Genomic DNA, 20,057 nt, shown 5'->3' with positions numbered 1-20,057 from the left:
TAACTAAAATAATGTTATATACCAATTTTACCTCAATTAAAAAATAAAATAAAACAGTAAAATTTATATTTATTACATGTTAAAATAATACTTTAGATATATTGGGTTAAATAAAATATATTAAAAGTCCATTTCATCTGAAGTTTTTTTTCCCCCTTAATGTAACTAATAGAAAATTTTAAGTTATATGCATGGCTCATATTATATTTTTATTGGACAATGCTGACTGGAGAGATATTTCTGGAATTTGGTGAGAAACATATTAGGTCATAAAAGTAAGCATGTGATACATTTCAAAGTTTTAATCTGTAATTGTATAGATGGTCATGAGGTTGAGAAGTGATGAGTTCAGTTTGTAATGTAAGTTTGAAGTGTCCATAAGACATCCAGGTGGAGATGCTGAGTAAGCCACTGGAAATGCTGGTATGATGATCAGAGGGGAAGTGAGGACTGGAAGTGTTTATCTGGGAGTGAGCAATCTTCATTTACTAGCTAAAATTCAGAATAGAATTTTAGGAATATTGAGTTACTCTGATAGACCAAAAAACCATAATAATCAATTAAATTTTGATCTTTCTGCAAGAGCTTTTCTGTTTCATCAGTCTTGACTTTCCTACTCTTTGCTGGGCATGAAAGCTCTGCGGGGTAGGTTCAGGAGGAAGTGTTTTTCTTGAGAGGAAGAGCCCACCAATAAAGTGTCTCTTCAGAAGCTTAACTGCAGTATGTTCTTCCAAGGCTATGCTTTGTAGGCAGAGAGGTTAAATAGCTGGTCCTACTAGTCTTTAGGAGGGCAGAGGCCTCTGCTGTCCTGTTTACCTAAGAATCCCCAAATATAGCATACTACCTTCTTAAGAAAGTTCTTAAAGACAACATAAACTGCATGTCACATCCCTGAAAATGTTTGTCTTCATCAAAAAAATTTTCTCAGACCCAGTGAAAATTATCTCTATTTCTTTGCTTCTGATTTAAAATGTGGGTCTACAGCCACGCTCTCCTGAATAAGCCTGATCCCTTCTGATCTCGGAAGCTAAGCAGGGTTGAGCCTGGTTAGTACTTGGATGGGAGACCACCTAGGAAGCTCAGGTGCTGTAGGCATAAAAAATAAAAAAAAAAAAAATAAGGGATTGTAAGATGATAAGGTCCTTGCAAACTGTGAGGTCAACCAAGAGTTGCCTCGCCTAAAATAAATAAATAAATACATACATACATATATACATAAAATGTGGACTATTTATGACTACTATTAACCCTAGTATATTCAACTGGTCATTTTCTTTCTTTGTCGAAATAACTGCCTATGTCAGGAGTGGCCCAACATCAGCTTTAATAGGACTCCAATACCACAATGTCACTTTCATCTTGTTTCCTGATATTTGGCTGACATGCTTACTATGCTGTTTGTATTTTTTAACTCCTACTATCATGCATTTTGCTTATGGTTTTCAGAGTGTTAGTGCAATAAAAGGAGTTTTCCTGATCAATGTACAAGTGAATCCTCTTCAGTAAGCACTCCCAAAACTAGTTCTTAATGCTCAAGAAATGTCCTCATTACTCTTTTTCCATTAATCTATAGAGTGTTTAGACTTCTGCAAAGCCAGCTTACTTAATAACCTGTGTATATGCTTTCATTGTTGCACATAATTTCTTCCTAAGACATGTCGACTTTGACTGGATCATAAGAATGAGCATATCAGATATGTTCTGAGAACAGGAGATTTTAACCATGTCTCCTGCTAGGAATCTCTTAATAACCAAGCTCAGCTGCTTCTAGATTACTGAGCCTGTATAAGATTCTAAATGATTGCTGTTTTAAGCTGCTAAATAGTGTGAGATTTGTTACACAGAAAAATACAACTTAGTACAGCATAAACTGCATTATAGGTGATCAATAATAATGTGCTGAATGAGCCAAAGGAAATATTTCTTGAAGGTAGGCTTTTGAAAAATAGTAGCTACAGAAGAGATGGAGGTATAGTCAATAGTTAGAATGGATTCAACAAGAGGTCTCTTGTTTTGGCAGCTTGGCATATGAGGATTTGCTTCTGCAACTAAACTCGGTCTAACTTAGAATGATGTAAAGCTATTCTGTAAAATAACTTGGAATCCATCACAAAGAAATGGATGAAGAAGAGTAGTGATCATAGATTGGAGCAGAATCTATGGATAAGATTTTCTTTGCATAGGTAATGCCTTGGGCACTGTTTCAGCGGCTCTTCCTAAAAGATTCCTGAGTCCTAGACTTATTTCCGCTAGCTAAGGATTCTACAAAATCCCAGCTCCAACCCTGAAAATATCCAATATTGAAACAGAGGAGTTGATGACTGAGCAGAATCTAGATAGTAAGAGAGAATGAGAAGAAATTTTCTGGACAAAATTAAAAAAATGACAGGAAGTTCATTTTTTTAAAAAGGGGATTAACAAATTTCACTGGAGTAGAAAAATAAGTATAAAATAGAATTATGAGAAAATAGAACTGAAAAGGGAAATTAAGATTAGAATATTGAAGATATTAAATGTTAAGTATAGAATGTGCCTTTACCTATACATAATTGGGAGACATCAATGTGTTTTAACAGAGGAGTATTTTAGCAAATTAACCTGACATAAGCACATAAGATGGATTGAGAAGTATTCAGAATAGAGACAAGAAGGTAAGTATAAATGCCTAAGTAATAAGAACATGGAATGAGAAGGTGCAGTTAGAGATAGCTATTTTGATTTCCTTTTACCAAATTTCACTGTGATAGAATTTCGGAGAAGGAAATAATTCTAGAAGTCTAGAAACCAAATTCAGAGAGTTACTGATACACCAAAGGTAGCAACCAGTAAGTTAGAAAATGAAGAGTAAATTAAATTTCAAGAGGAAAGCATGAAAGGAGGAGATTGTATTGATTAACCTGACCACCGCCCTCCCCATCACAGAAACAGGTATTTGGATAGTATTTAAGACAATAGAAATGTGACCATCATTTCTTCCCTTTTTGCCAAACATAATCTGCATCCTTCATACCTAAGAAACTTGGACAAGAATTTTACAAAACATGGTGAAAAGACATTATTTTAGTCTCTCTTTTAAAATTTTCGTCAAACAGCTATTAGAATAGCTGTTATCAACAGGCCCAGTGATAACAAGTGTTGGAGAGGATGTGGAGAAAAAGGAATGTTCATACACTGCTGGTGGGACTGCAAATTGGTACAGCCGCTATGGAAAACAGTATGGAGGTTCCTCAAAAAACTAAGAATTGATCTACTATATGATCCAGCAATCTACTGGGTATTTACCCCAAAGACTTGAAAATGTATATCTGAAAAGATATTTGCACACCGATGTTGATAGCAGCATTCATTATTCATGGTGGCCAGGACATGGAAGCAACCAAAGTGTCCTACAATAGATTATTGGATAAAAAGCTGTGGTACATATATACAATGGAATATTACTCAGCCACAAGAAGAGATGAAACATTGTCATTTGCGACAACATGGATAGATCTTGAGATAATCATGCTAAGCAAAATAAGCCAGACAGAAAACGCTGAAAATCACATAATATCACCTATATGTGAGATGAAAACCTAAAAGCAACAAACAAACAGGACAAACAAAGACTCATGGACATGGACAATAGACTAGTGGTTACCAGAAGGTGAGGTAAGTGGGGAGGACAGAGGTAGATGGGGTAAAAGGGGTCAAATATGTGATGACAGGAAGAAATCTGTTAGAGGTGAACGCACAATGCAATATATATATGCCTTATTGTTGAATGGTACACCTGAAACTTATTGGATTTTGTTAACTAATGTCACCATAATAAAAATAAAAAATAAAATAAAAAATAGAAACAAAAAGACACACACATTAAGTTTAGAGGCCATCATAAAAAATAATAAAATAAAATTTTAGTCAAACAGGCCACATGTTCTCTAATTCATATAAGGAACAGGAAAACAAAACCAAATAAAATATCTATATGATTTATAGGATTGAATTTAAATATTATGTGACAAAGTGAAATTCTTAAAATAAGTTAATCTTGGTTAGAAAGAATATCTCTTTGAAACATAATTAAAATTCTAGAAAAGCCTGTGAAGGAATAATTAGGTTTTATCTTATTAACATAGGTAAGCACTCATACATAATTACTGACTTTAAAAAGATTTTTTTAAAAAATTTAATTGTTATAGAGCAGTAAGATAAGTAGTATAAAATGTAAACAGGTAGAGAGAGATGAGAAAGGTATGACACATCACCAATACTGATGTTATTTTGGGACATGTAATATTTACTATAAATACACTATGCTTCTAGTCTCTACTAAAACCACTGATCAAAAGGTGTATTTCTAAATCAAAATCAATTAAGAGCTTGTTGTAAAACTAAGGCTTCCGGCCCAGCAAAGTACAAAGAAGAAACACTAAAGGCAAATATGTACAACAATTACTAATCAAATTTGCAATGCTCTTTCATGCTCCCAAGATGAAAGAATATCAAAGAACACTTTGCATTCATCTCCTCTACCCTCCACACATTTCCTCTGGTCAGAATCAGGGCACACGTTAATATTCGTGGCAGTGAGTGAGTACACATTTGCAGTGGTTTTCTGTAAATCAGAGAGGAGTTAAGTAACCTCTGATTAACATTACCAGACTAATATATAAGAGATGTTTCCTCTAGAGTGATAACATTGATAAAATTTACAGATATATCTTCTCAATTATAAAAAATAAACAATGTTTTGTTTATTGCTTCTAAGAAATTATTTTATTCATTGTTGGTTAAATAATCGTCAACATTACTAATTAATTTAAATATGTATAACACTTTAGTTTATAAGTCTCCCTTCTTTATATTCTTTATCTTAAAAACATCATTTGTTAATGTGTTTACAAATAATATGTAGATAAGAAAGTTAAAACTGCAAAAGGAAGAAATGGAGACATTCCAAATGGGAGAAATAACAGAGAAAAACTAGTCACTTTGGAACTAAATGTGTTTATGAATAATCTAAGCTACCTGGTGACCAGCATCCCATCTGACTTGTTTATTCATTCATCCAACAAACATTTACTAAAATATGTACTAAGTAGTGAGTTCATTTATTTCTGTATCCACAGAGCCTAACGCAGACCTGGGCCACATTACCTGCTCAGAAAGCGTTTCTGGATAGCCTTTTAGCATGTACTGAAATAAGTGATAAAAAGCCACATTTCTGTATATTATTATTTTTCTTACCAACCATCATTATAATAAATGTTCTCTGCCATCAGAAAGCTTGTCACTATTTAAAAATAATGGACAGATATGAGTAGAGAACAATTAATGATAAAAGAGAGTTAGAATAAATGTAATTATTAAGGAGAGATAATCATTCATTCAAAAAAATCTCACTGTGCACTTTCTTTAAATAACCGATTCTTAGCTAAAGATTCAGAAAATATCAAGAAAAATAAGCAACTTTGATTAACTCTATTAAGGGTGTGTGTGTGTGTGTGTGTGTGTGTGTGTGTGTGTGTGTGTGTGTGTGTATCTATACATAGTTTATATTTGGCTGACCTTGAAGGTTTACAGAAATTTTCCTGGCAGTTTAATTAATAATCTAAATTTCTAATTTTATAGATAAAACATATCATCTACTCTATCAATCAGGTTAATTTTTAAGTCAATTGTAGTCATAAAACAACCAAACAACAGTAATAATCTATACTTCCACAAATCTATTTTTTTTTTAATTCCTAATCCTGGAAAAAAAATAAGAAGAAATGATTTAGGGGAAATCAGGATAGATTCAAAGGTACCTAAATAGTTTCATATAATAGCCTTTGAATATTCCCAAATCTAAGTATCATTATTAAGAATACTCTGTTACTCATAAGCATCAATTTTGGTCCTTATACACTTCATTTTCCTTTATATCCTTCCTTCTTTCATTTCTCCTCCCTCTCACAGTCTCTCCATTTATCTCTCTCCCTCCTCCATGCTACCTACGTACCCAGCCATCTCTACTCCCTTGCAACCCACTAGCTTGCATGGGCACAGTCGGTGTTCTTTCTTTCTTCCTCTGCCCTCCCCCTCTTCCTCTTTCCTCTCTCCCTCTCTTTCCTTTTTAAAATATCTAGCTGCTCTTTCTCTTTCTCCTCCATGTACCTAACATTATAGGAAAGAGAAGTAAGCTTAAGTAGTAAAAAAGAAAAACACCAGTCTTGTGTTAATTTTGTTTGTATGTTGAAAACATGGAAACAAGACGGTTTTCTCCATGTAAGCAATGTGGTGAGTCACTAATGGCTAATCACTGCTTGTAGGTAATGAGAGACAAAGGAAGGAGATAGGAAGTTTTAGATGATCAGATGTAGACTAAGACTGGGTCCTTGTAGCTGATACAGGAGTGATCCAATGTTTGGTAAACCCAGGAAAACAATGTCCATTTTTTTTTCCCCCAGTCAAGGGCAGACTCTCAGGTCAAGGGAGAGTTTGAATATAGCAAAACACTGAGGAAAAGTATGGAGAGGCAAATACTAAATCCAAAGGGAATGTCAACGCAAGACTGAGAAGAGATTGAGAAAGGGGGCCCCCACACAATGGCTATCAGAAACCCATGGCCCACAAAGAAGCGGTGGAAGGTACTGGGCTGATTATGAACACCTAGAAAGTCAATTCTTTACATATGAAAGGACTCTATGCCTACGTTTGATTAGAATTAGAAAGAAATACCCATTCTTATAGACTAAAACACTTTGACCATAAAACAATGGTTTGAGTAATTTAATAACATAGCCACTTTCAATTTGAGAGTGATCATTGTAGAACCTTTTTGCAGGGTAAATGTGTAAGTGGTTATGGATCAATAAGTAATTTCTTTCAGGAGAAAAAGTTTTTATTTATTTGTTTGTTTGTTTGTTTGTATAAATAGCAAGGCTCTTAAATCAGAATGGAGCATTTAGAAAGTTGAGATTACTCTAAACAGCAAGATTCCTTACTATACTAGTTAAGTTTAGCTCAACTGATCATTTATTTATGATGCCATAAAAATCCAGATGCTTTCAGTTTTGATTATTAGATATTTGCTGAAAGGCAGCTGAAATTACTTTCCCAGGGTTACCATTTTGACAAATGCATTTTGAATTGAAAATTTATGATGGTGAATTTACAACGGTTCAATAACAGTTGTGCCAAAGTGTTTTATCTTTTTTCTTTCCAAGATTAGCAGTGAACTCAGCTTTTATGGTCAACGTAAACCCCCTATCAGCTTATTTGAAGTTCTAGAAGTATAATGCAAAACTAAGATTAAGAAAATAAATGAATAAAACTTTGAAAATTAAGATCCTGCAAAGGTCTGTGATATCCTATTTTGGTGTTTGGTGGATTTCTAAATGTTTTAGGATGAGTGCCTGACAGCCAGTTTCTAACAGGAAAGAACATGTTGACCTAATAAAATGTCCTCCAAGACACAGGTGCTGGTAAAGAGAGAACTTAGAGACAAAAACTAAAGAAAACAAAGATGATCACATGAAGCAAAAGGATAAACTATACCTCAAGGATAAAAAGGGAGATGAAGAGATATATGCTTCTAGAACCTTCCAGAAGATAGACACTTTAGACCAAGAATTTTAAGGATAACTCTTCAGTTTTTAAATGTCACACTTTCTACACTTTCCTATGGTTTGTATTTTGACATATCAGTAAAATATTAACATCTCTTATTAATGAAAGCCTGCAAATATTGCAAAGAAATGAGGAGGTAAAGAATTGCCACCATACAAATTAGTAACTCTTTGAATGCAGAGATCTAGAGGAGAGATTCCAAGCTATAGTCAGTATGGCAACTTTAAAGTGTAAAGAAAGTTTTTCATTTATGAACTATTATTTGCCATCCATTCTGTGCTGACTAAATTCCTGTGGGATGCTTAGAGGAAAAGGAATGTTCCCAGAATAAAATGGCAAGAGTCTATTGTATTTTCTTTATACTTATATATTGAAATGAGTATAAGATGGCATAGAAACAATATTTGGGTGGGTTTTGTTTTGTTTTGTTTTGTTTTTGCCATTTTCTTTCATATCTGTAATTATCCTTAAAGTTTTCTTTTCTCTCATCCATTCCATGTAATTTCAGATAATTCTCTTTTTGGATTAGAAAAGAAATAAGGACACTGGATCCAGACTTTTGATATCATAAGTTACAACCCCCTGCTTCCAGCCAGATGGACTAGTATCTAGAGGGCAATAATTTATTGTATTAATTTGTCAAGTCTGCCTAAAGTCACTAAAAACACACCAGAAATAAATCTTTACAAACAGAAAATTGATAGAGGAACTCACACCTAAACAAAAAAAAATTTCTAATATAACAATGTTCAACAATAGTAATAGGTATAAGGTCTTATTATTTTTAGAGTTTATTTATATTTTCTGTACCAAAGTATTGGTTGCTGAGGAAGAGAAACTTCCAAAAGATAGAATTATAAGTCACTTAGAAAAAACTGTTAAAACAAAAAGCTGGTTATTTTAAAAGTACTTACTATATGTAGCTCTAGGTAGTCCCCCAGGCCAGAAGAACTGTCCACTCGCACCAATACGGCTTCTTTCTGAACAGTGCTAAACCCTATGGCCAGTCTGTCTGCTCGTGTACTTGGCCGGTCATTAGGAGGCCACTTATATGTGATTTGTCCACCACCTTTGCTGAAGATATACGTTGTTCCAGCTGGAAAAGTAAAACCAAAACCATTAGTCCAAATATGACAAGTGCACACCTGCCATGTTTGTTATGTTGACATATCATTGAAGTATTAAATTTATACTATGAAAAAAAATAACTTTGGAAAAGCAAATAAGTAAATAACAGATTTCAGTCAAACATGCTCAAGAAAAAGAAAGAGGTTTTCGTTTGTTTGTTTGTTTGTTTGTTTTAAAGAAATACTAAGGCAGCTCAGTTTTTAATACAATTATTAAATCTACCAGCACGTGTTTCAGGACAAATGGGAGATTACTGCTTTTTCACTGAGTTGGACAAGCATAGTCTGTAATGGGGTTTTATTTCTTCCTGCCAGTTTTTAAGAAATTGACTTTGGATGCTTCCAAAAGGAGTAAATACATATATCAACTTGTTTTTGAAACAAGAGCTGCATGCAGATGTGATAAGGTCATACAGCACAGTGAAGCAAATCGCAACAAATATGCTACGAATCAACTTTTATGGGGAAAGGGTCTATTCACATATGACAGATGATAACTAATGGATGAACAGCCATAAGCCCCAGTAATCATGTCAAGAAAATACAGATAATAGATCTCATCCATAGAAGTCAGGTCTTATTTAACAAGCAACATCTAGTAGCTGTCAAACTATCCACCATCATAAAAAGACCCATTTATTTTCCAAAGTGAATACTAATGTTATAGAACTAAGAATAATGTCATAGCCTCATTTGATGAGTGTTCAAATTTTATTTTATGGTGATGATGTCAGTCAATTACACGTCTTAATTTAAATAGGGTTTTGTTTTCAAGCAGGTTTACCGAGCATCCAATGCATTAAAGTCCTATCTCATTGCACCACTGGCATCTCACTGAATGCAAAAAAAAAAAAAGAATTCTTTGAGTCAGAATATTTGGAAGAGACATGCAAAGATATATATATACACAGAGGTCTTCCTCCACACTAAAGGGGACCACATAAATATTTATTTAGTTATCCCAGCAACAGATCTTAGTGTACAATTTATAGAAGGGAGTGTAGCCTTCCAGTAACAAAAGATGCCAATACATATTTATTTATTTTCTTCTTTTAATTAACTTCTCTAATGACTATGTATTTCATGTGAATTTTTTTTAAAAACAATATTTAAAACTAGAGATGCTACTTAACAATGTAAAACATATCTAAGACTTCATGTTTTCCAGAATCACCCAAGTCAGATAGTACTGTAAAGCAACAAATGTCTTACATTATATGATAATTTTTAACATTAAAAATCACTTTCACAACAATCGTTTCCTTTCTTCCGTCTGTATAGAAAGTAGGGCAAGCATTACTCCCAAGTTGTATTTAAGGAAATTTAGTCATAAGAATTGTCTCGTTACTTAATGTTGCCAACTTGGTTTTGTGGCAGAGCTGGTAGGAGACCTAGTATCCAGATTCCGACTCCTTTATATATATATTTTATTACAGAAATGTTTCTGTTATCATAACAAGACAGTCAAAAAAAGTTAATTGGATATGTCAGTCTGAATTTATCAAGGCCAACTGTTATCATATTCTAATGTCTCATATCCATAAAGTGACATTTGCACCTCATGATCACATATTGTCCTTTCACCTCACAATGCTTTCAAAAAAAGAAAACTAACATGTAGATGTGAAGTGACAGAACATTTAATATATGTAGATTAACATTTAGTTTAGGGTACACTTCTCAAACTTATTGAACTATGAAATTTTCTAGTTGCTTTGTTACAGAACTTGAGGATAATAATGTAAAGGTTTATATTTTTAGTAAGATAAATGTCACAATACAAACATCATTACTCAAGATTTGATTTCATCCCATATTTCAACCTTTTCCAATAAGTATAAGACTTGGGAACTAGCATGCTATTATCTACTCTGGCTTTTCTGCAATGACTTCCCAATTCTTTAGGTTTCACCAAAACAAAGCAAAAACAGTTGTAAAAAAAAAAAAATGCAATTATTTCTAGTGTTCTTCTCCAAATATCTCTAGATAGCAATCTCTCTTACTTTTTCTTCTGTACACACAGTAAGTGCATTGGATTGTACTCATCGGTACAATTCTATAGTAAGCAAAATAATTAAATGTCTAGCCTCTGCACAGCCCTCTTCTACCTACCTCTATAAACATACTGCTTTAAAACAAAAAAAAAATCACTTCCTATCAAACTCTACTAAATCTCCTACATTCTCACAGCCCTCCTTCTATCAATATAGAAAATTGCCACTACAGTCTATTTTGATAACCTTGAAAATGTGATAATATTCTCACAATAAAATATAGTGGGTCAGATGACTAAAATTTTCAAATCTAATTCATTTAAAATTGCATCTTTCTGAACTAAAGACACGATGTACTTACTGAAGCAGAATAATGAAGACATTAAAAATGTAAACACTGGACTCAGGTAGATATGGGTTCAAATTACAACTGTATCATTTACTAGCTACGTGACCCTGACCAAGCTATTTATTCCAAGTCTTGTGTTTCGTATCTGAAAAAGGGAGATTATAACACTATTTTACCTCATCAAGCTCCTATCATAGATATTGCACAGTAACACCTTAGTTCAATTCCTGGCATGTGGTAAGTATCTAATACATTTTAGAGAGAACAGATGGTATGAATATGTTTGTGTATGTGTGGTGAAAATATAAAATGATATTGCAATATAGTTGTTTTAGTATAAGAACCCTTAGAAAATTTTAATTGATTTTGAAGTTGTGTTCAGACCAAATGCCTTTGAGCAATAACTTTTTCTCAGTTTTTATTAATCTTTTCAGTTTTCATTCCTTGGATTAGCAATTTTCTTAAGATAAACCAATTATATTATTATTTACATTGACTATAGTTGATAATAGGAAGGATATTAAATTGTATCCAAGGGAAGCTTTCATGAGAAAAAGAATATTAGTTCATCACCATAAAGTGTCTAGGATGGGAAGATTTACAGCATGATGCAAAAAATTCACTGTGACCATTAAATGAAGTCTATACAAAATGAACTGGCTTTATTTTTAAATTTTATTTTTACATAAATGTTTTATTATATAAATGAATTCAATGTGCAGCAACAGTACATGCCAATCAGTTACAAGCGTTTTATCAATGTGGAGAGGAACAGGGAGGAACATGTTACCTTTATTATTTATGTGTTTCTATATGGCAAGCACCAATACATCGGTGCCATGACTACTAATGGATTTACTGTGAATTAACCTTGATATTCATCACATCAATGAATGTATGGATGACTCAAATTTAAAGTGGTTTTCAGCTATTTCCACATTTAAGTTGTGCAGCAAGTCTATGTTACTCAGTCCAAGATGATTAACGAAGCTGGCTCCATCAGATGCAAATATAGCAGTGTCAACATGCTTTACACTGTAATAACTGTTGGTAAAAATTATACATGGGCTCTTATTTCTAATGTTTGAACTGCCTGTGATGTTATCATAAGAAATATTTTTAGATTTTATTTAACATGCATTTACATAAAGGGCTCTCTCCCCTCCTTCTCTTTCTTGATAACCATCTCCTCCTTAAATGTGCTGACTTCAGCCTTACTCGTTTCTGAAAAAGCTAATATAATCCCCAAATGGATTGAACCTTTCTGAAAAAGAAAACCAATCAGCATGTACTTTGGCAAGCTTAGTTATTGGTTGCTTTGGGTCCTTGCTACATAAATAATATAATTAACTTCTGAAGATTTGTTTCTAACTCATAATGGAAGTCTAGGAAAAAAAGGTTCTTTTCTGAAAGCTTATAATTCTTCAAATGTCATTGTGTAGCCAACATGAAACATTTAGGCCATTATGATTCTGTTAAATGTAATAGGGATATAACACTTTTTCCAGTGTAAGTTTGCCAAGCAGTCAGATAGAAATTAAAACAATTATAAATAAGGGGAGCTTTTATTACTCTTATAATCTTGTCAAGAAGTTCTTAAAATTTTCTGAACAACTTCTACCTATGTGGAAGCATTCTTTTGAGTAAAGTTCATAAAAAGCAAAAAAGATGAGAAGGCCAACTTGGCTGAAAAAAAAAGTAGTTTTAGACTATGGTAAAATTTCTTAACTGGTGAAACTTTAAATAAATAAATCGATCAATCTATCTATCTATCTTAACGATCCCACATGTACGCTATAGCAATAACTTACTACAGTTCATAGTCTTTCTCAGTTTCTATAAATTTTGTAAGATCACAAAGCATTATTTCACAAAACTAAGCAGTTTCCTAATTCCCAAAATTTCACATAGGAGCATTAAAAACTCAGGAAAGATGGGCATTATGAGAGATGAGTGGAATCAGAGTAATAAGAGTTTCTACCTATAATATATAATCAACTCTAAATCTAAAAAGTAAGAAAAATTACCAAATAAAAGAGATGAGACAGTTCTCAATGCTACTGTGCATCTAAGGGTGGAAAAATCCTAGAAAAACAAAATGAAAATAGAGACTATATGTAAATTATAATTTGAGACTCCTGATGGAAGACACAGACTTGTTAGAATCAACAAATGCATTACAACTAGCTAAGGGGCTAGAAAATGAGACAGGGCTTTCATCCATACAACTTTGAGAAAGAGCAAGTAGGTCTGCACTAAAAGAAACAGGGCAAGAAACATGGCATGCTGCTGAAATGGCTTAGATACTGACCCCGTAGTCTGAATCAGACCAAAGAAAAGTCAAAAAGAGTTTAGATGATCCCCAAATAATGAAAGCCTTATCAAAGTAGCTCATAATGGCATTCAAGATGGAAGGAACAATGGGAAGTTTTTTTATATATGGCAAGTTGCACGATGCATTAGAAGCTTGGACTCTTAAGAATTAAGAAAATGTACTGAATTTTTAAAAAGCAGTTTGTTAACTATTTATAAAACTGAATGCAAATTGAGAAAAACAGGAAAGGTCAAAATCAGGAGCACCCTGTTCTTGTGCATTGGAATTTTCTGTTCAACACCAATTATGAACTCGGTTCAAGTTCTTTCATAAAGATTCTCGAACTCCATGTAAATCAGAAATATTGCTAGATCTCAGGGCCTATGAGGACTCACTAGGTATTAACAATTAATGTCTCCCAAACTTTCAATGAGATCAAAGGAGGGTGAACCACTCAGACTCCACAGTAACCTTGGGAGGCATGAAAGCAGAGAAATCCTCCCCTCTAAGTCAGCCTATATGAGATTCAGCTCTACCTCAGCCAAGATACCATTTTAAAATAAAAAGTGGTCTGTGCTTATTCAATAAGAAATTTTAATTAAAATTAAACTACCAGGAATGAAACCGCAAAAAGGTATAATGATTCCTAAGAGGTCAGGAATCATTTCTCTCAAAGATAGTTTCAATAGTAATTATGCACTTCAATGAGAAAGTAAGGAAATTTTCCATTTGCCTATTGGCCCAAAGCTTTTCTCTAATAAAAACCTTTTCTAACAAATATTCCATATTTTTTCTAGTAATAAAAATTCTATATTCTTATGATCTTGGAAATAATATATTTTTAATGGATCATGTATACTTTTTAATTTTGATATTTGACATTTTCATATTTTGACATTTATGAAAAGAGTATGCTACGCAAAACAGTATTAATCCCTTTGAACATATGTATGCTTGTTTTCAAATGAATTTTTCAATTCTTCAGATTTATTTGCAGTAATTCTTTATAATATAAGTAGATTCAAGGCTGAACTACCTTGCCCATATCCTAGATATTTATTCAGGAATACCACAAATAGTGTAGAGTCGGTGTAGTTTGGGGAGAGTCAAAGTTTCATTTATGACACTTAGCAGAAATGATTCATTCACATTCTGACATTTTCAGTTGAGCCTGAATCTTTAAAAGGTGTGAGGTATTTGCAAAGATTTACTGGAGGCATCCTGCTTCAGAAGCCATTCCAGACTTTGACTCACTGAGGCTTTAAATTTGCTGAACAGAAATGCAGAATACTAATCTTTATTATTAATATCATAATCACTTTTATTCTATACCAGAAAGGAGTTATAACTTTGTGGCAGTGATGCTGTTTTCCATCCTTAACAGTGAAATTAAATCCTGAACACAAAAGTGAATGTGGTTATTTTGAACTATTTGTATTACATACTTAAAATAAATAGAGGCTGCCATACAAACAATACAATTCATAATAATTTTAGGCTAAAACCAGAAGTTTTGCTTTTGTTTGTTTTCTAATCTTAGTTCCTTTCATTTAACATCTTCTGGCCTATCTGCTATATCTAAACCCTTTCTCTTCCTGACTAGGCCCCAAATAAAATTATTTACTAGTTATTCTGGAGTGGAAAGGATAGAATATTAATTTCTGACTTAGAAGTCACTTCAAACTAAGTTGTCACTCTATCACCTAGGCATTCACAAGGAGAATACACATTCTCTTGTGACATCTGCTTTTGCTGCTTTATGCTTCTCTGCTGCACCTGATTTTCTTTTCAGTCCTGCTTCCCACTCTTATTCCAGCCAAGGTGAATTCTCTGCCTTTATCATTCATTATTTTTAACTTGTGAATTAAATTTAAACATATGATATATATCAGAGTTGTCTTTTATTGAAATTTCCACCTTAAAAGTATGCCTACTGAAGATAGTAGAAGATTTAACTTTTGGTATCCTCATCAGACTTTTGTACTTTTATTCATTAGTCATGAACAAGGACCCCAAATATTCTTTGAACTAAGTCATGACTATTGATACAATGATGAATAACATAAGGCTCTTGATCCTCTGATGAATATAAAAAATTGCATGCCTACATCCATTAGCAAGATGGAATGAATGTCTGTAGTTGTATAAGAAATATGAAAAATTTCACCAAATACAACAAACTCAGATGAGGAGATAGATCGTCTAGATTACTCTGATAATGAATACCATTCTCCATACGATTCTTTACGTATGTGTAAGGAACAACTGTGATGATGAGTGACGAGCCTTTTCAAACAGGTAATGGTGAACATAAGAGAGTCAGTATGAAATCCTAGAGTTTGCTTGAATAATCTAGCCCAAATTTTTCCATATTTTATAGGGAAAAGCAAGATATAGCCTACTAGTCCTTAGACTTAAGGAATTTATTAACCATCAGAGAAACTAAGGAGATAGCACTGTAACAAGGTGATCAAAATTAACACCCATAGTCACAAGACTTATGAAAGTCAAGTCTTCCAAACATGATGTGCTGAGATGGGCACATCATCATTTCTGTTGTTTTTGCCAAAAATGCATAGCTCAATCTAATCATAGGAAAACATCCAAGAAACTCAAATTGAAGGACATTCTACAAAACCACTGACAACATTCTTCAAGAAAGTCAAAACTAGGAAAAACAGTAAAAAAGACTGAGGAACTGTCCCAAATTGATGGGAACTAAGAAGACATGACAACTAGTTGCAATGTGAGATCCTGCTATAAATCTTAAACAGTAGAACAGGCCATTAGTGGGACAACTGATAATGTTTTAATAAGATCTTTACTTTAATTAATAACATTGTTCTAACGTGTATTTCCTGGTTTCAATCACTGCAGTATGGTTATACAAGATGTTAACTTTAGGGGAGGTAGCTCAAAGGGTAAGGAGAGACTGTGTTTTACTTTTATAACTTTTTTCTAAACCTAAAATAATCTCAAAACTATTTTTTTAAAGGAATGTATTAATCGCAAAGAGTCATTTAGAATTTGAATAAGATTGTTGACTGTAGGAATCTAGGAAACACAGGTAACCTGAAAAATCTCTAGCTCTTGAAGTGTAGTTGGAGATTTTGTTTGACAAGAGAACTAGAGAGTGTTTGTAGGTAGACAAAAGACTTTAATTTTGTTCTACGTGTAAGAAATTTGCTTAAAACACAGCTCATTGAAAACAAACCACAATTAAGCCTTTAAAGTGAAGATACATGGAAAATTCACATTAAAATAAAACTTGCCTAAATAAAGCAGTCAAATTTGAGATCAGTTCACCCAGTAACCCAAGTACTCATTCATACATTTATTTAGTCATTTATTAGGGTAGGTCATTATAGAAATCACAGAAATTCTTATGAAACAGTTTCCATTCCTAAAGTCATATAGGTAAACAGCCTTGAGACAAAATTCATTTGTCCAACCTTATGATGACAGCTTACCCAAATTAATGTGAGCTAATTCCTCCCATAAATTTGGAATCTAAGAGGGACACTAGAGAGACAAAAGAATATAGTATAAATGCTAATAAATGTTTTTCTAATATATTTCTGACATTTGTACGTGCAGAAATTACTATATAACATTGTTGTGATGGAAGAGATGAGTCGAAAGACAGGGAATACTGGTCATTACAGAGGAAAGATCTATACCTCTTCTAACATAAGTAGGAAAAAAAATTCAGTGTGAGATTATTTTAGAAGTTGCTTGATATTGAAAGCCAGATGGTTTAGTGAAGTGGTAGAGACAGACTCTAATTCAAAATAAGGAGCTGGAATTTTTGAAAAAACAAGCAAAACACAATGCTGCTGGAGAAAGAGAAATACAAAAGAAATACAACAGCATAATTCAAGAATAAAAACATCTATATACTCAATAATAATTAAGCATTGCTTTGTATAAAGCACCATGCTAAATCCTAGAGATGATAGGTATATGCCATAGTTCTAGAATCTATCCTTTCACTAGTTATTCAATCAGATGTCACTTCTTGAATTTCTCTTTTATATTTACATTTTTATAGCCATTGCTCATACTGTAACACTTTCAGTCTTAAAGGTTTTAATATATATTCACACTTACTTATCGTATACCTTCTTATTCCTCCTTAATTTAAATCTACCTTACCGACTAACAGCTGATTTATTTTTAAAAACAGTATTTGTAATCACTCCTCTATTGAAAGGCCTTCAATGATTAAACCACTGCCTACCAAATTAAGTAAAAAATCCTATGGTAACTTTGAACATCCTCCATACAAACAAACCCCCTACTTCGGCCAAACTGAAGAAATCAGTCTCCTCAGATACTCCCAAATTCTTTTTTGGAGAAGATAAAAGTTAATATGGCTCTGGAAAAATAAAAGCCAATGTGTTTTGTGGGAAGGATTTTCAAAAGTCACAGAGGCACAAAATGGGTTCCAGAAATAGGAAGTAGATCCACTTACATTACAGAAGAAGCCGATGCATTTTAACCCACCACTAATTCCTTTCTCTTTGTCTCCTAAATTAAATCTCTAGATAAATACAGAGTATAAATCATACAGTGGAAATTAAGACTTTCAAGGTCAGTGTTAAAAAAGATTAGATCAGTTCTAGTATCTTGGCATAGTCATAATTCTACAAAATACAAATTTCTTTTAACGAAGAATCACATAACTTCATACATGTAGAAAAATGTGATATTACTGTCATAAGAGAGAAAACATATTTAATATGAAGTGTCTTGGTGATATTTGCTGCTTATCACAAATGTGTTCATTCCATCTTTATCAGAAATGAAACCACTTCTAATTGCTTTAAGTCTTGCTCAATGCTTAGTAGAAAAAGCAATAGTAACAGCAACCTGTATTAAAATAATGGACATGTAACTTTGGTTTGCTGATTTATTCATTCCTATCTCAGATTCTCGGAAACAGCTTATGAAGACAACAGTAAGAGTAAATTCAGCCAATTCTGAAAGATATCGATCTATATATTTTCACAATAAAAGATATAAGCAGCAAAATAGTGGGAAGTTTGATCACTTGGACAAGCTATTGTGGTTAACTTTAAGATTTAGAGTCCAAAGATGGACGGTTTTTAACCCATGAAGATATTTAGCCAAAGGAATGCAACAAAGGAAATGAATTTAAAAAGTGATGGAGAAAAAAAAAAAAGATTTCCTACAGAGATCTTTCTATTTCACCACCTATGTGAAAATATATAACTATGTGTGAGAGTCATTTTTGAACTTGAAATGATTAAACATGAGAGGGTGGATTAAAGTGCCAAATCAGCCCTGGGGCAGGGAAGTGTCAAACCCTTCTTCTTTTGTATTTGGTTTATAAAATTTTATCTTCCTAGACTAAAATTACAAAGTGGTTCCAATCTGTACCTCAGATCCTTGAACTCTTGGGTCTCCAAACTTAAAAGACCCTCAGGTTTAAAATGTAAGTCTTTGAGCTCTAGAGTCTTCAAATAGCATCTCTGAAAATGGTTGAAAAAGATCCATAGGGCAAAGCAGGAAGGACACTATTAAGGGTGAAGTAGACTTCAAACTTAAAAATGCCCAGATCTAGGATCATCCTTAAAAGTTCAATTCATTTTAAAGTGGTTATTGTATCCAAATGTAGTTGCTTGCCATCTGTCTTTGAAGTCATTAAAATTAAGTTTTATGATTCCTGTGGGGAAAAAAGAGGCCATTTCTAACTCAGTATAATTTGCTTACTACCATCAATCACTAATTAGAATCAATTATTAAGAATGTGATTCCTTTTTTTTTTCTAGAATATTCTAAACTATTTATCAAAGAATGACATGGCTTTCTGTTCCTTCTTTGGTACAATGAATTCATAGTCATATAACTTTTGGGTAGATGCTATTGAAATGATTATTTTAGTCAGATGTGTAACAATAATGCATCTAAAAGCTACATTTAACCAAGAGAGCAGTATTTTTGTAACAGCAGGCAGTATAAAAGTGCTTTGTGAATATTAACATATTCTAGCAAATTAGTTTGCACTCATTATCATAAGCAATTACTTACTGTTTAGATGTAGCTCGTATTAAATTGGCAAGCAATTTGCAAGAATTAAAACATAACATGGCTCTCTGAAAATTCAACAATATACGGAGACAAATGATGCTACTAGGTTCACAGACCATGTACCAAACATAGTACCCATTAAACATATTTAGTGTTATAGTAGTAGTTGGTTTGCTCCATGGACTTTTGATGCAAGGTAATTTGGTAACCACTATTTGGACACTATCAATACAACTGTGTATATCAGACAGTAGAAAGAATTAAAAAAAAAAAAAGTCCTGAGGAAAAAATTGAGAAGGCTTTGTTTTCTCAGAATGAATAAGCTGCCAATTTGACTAATTTTGGTACTTTAATAACCCACTGCATTGTCTTGTGTGATTTGGCACTACCCAACATGTCCTTTTCAAGCAGTTTCTGTTGTCTTGATCATTCTCTTTATTTATCTCCATTTTACCTTTTTTAATAATAGAACTCGAGGCTGGGCATACAGCTATCCAGCTAAAGCTTCCATTTCTCATTCTCCCTTGCAGCTTGACTGTGTCATGTGACTAAGCTCTGACCAATGATACATGGGCAAAAATGATGTGTAATTATTTCAATTCAGGTCCTGCAGTATATCT

General features: G+C 33.0%; 1 protein-coding gene and 1 pseudogene across 20 annotated transcripts in view; one reads left to right on the top strand and one right to left on the bottom strand.

Annotated features, from left to right (window-relative positions):
- The window catches only part of NRXN1 (neurexin 1), a 1,011,597-nt gene that overhangs the window by 282,186 nt on the left and 709,354 nt on the right, over positions 1 to 20,057 (bottom strand). For all 20 annotated transcript variants that reach the window (XM_025045123.1, XM_025045125.1, XM_015587507.2 and 17 more), the window contains one exon: positions 8,514 to 8,695. In XM_025045123.1, coding sequence (XP_024900891.1) covers positions 8,514 to 8,695 — 182 coding nt within the window. The remainder of the gene's footprint in view (positions 1 to 8,513; positions 8,696 to 20,057) is intronic.
- Positions 977 to 1,095, top strand: LOC112477962 (annotated as a pseudogene).

Source organism: Pteropus alecto, unplaced genomic scaffold (genome assembly GCF_000325575.1).
Source record: "Pteropus alecto unplaced genomic scaffold, ASM32557v1 scaffold131, whole genome shotgun sequence".
NCBI lineage: Eukaryota > Metazoa > Chordata > Mammalia > Chiroptera > Pteropodidae > Pteropus > Pteropus alecto.
The sequence above is the reverse complement of the archived record's forward strand: the minus strand, read 5'-3'. Positions and strand labels throughout refer to the sequence as shown.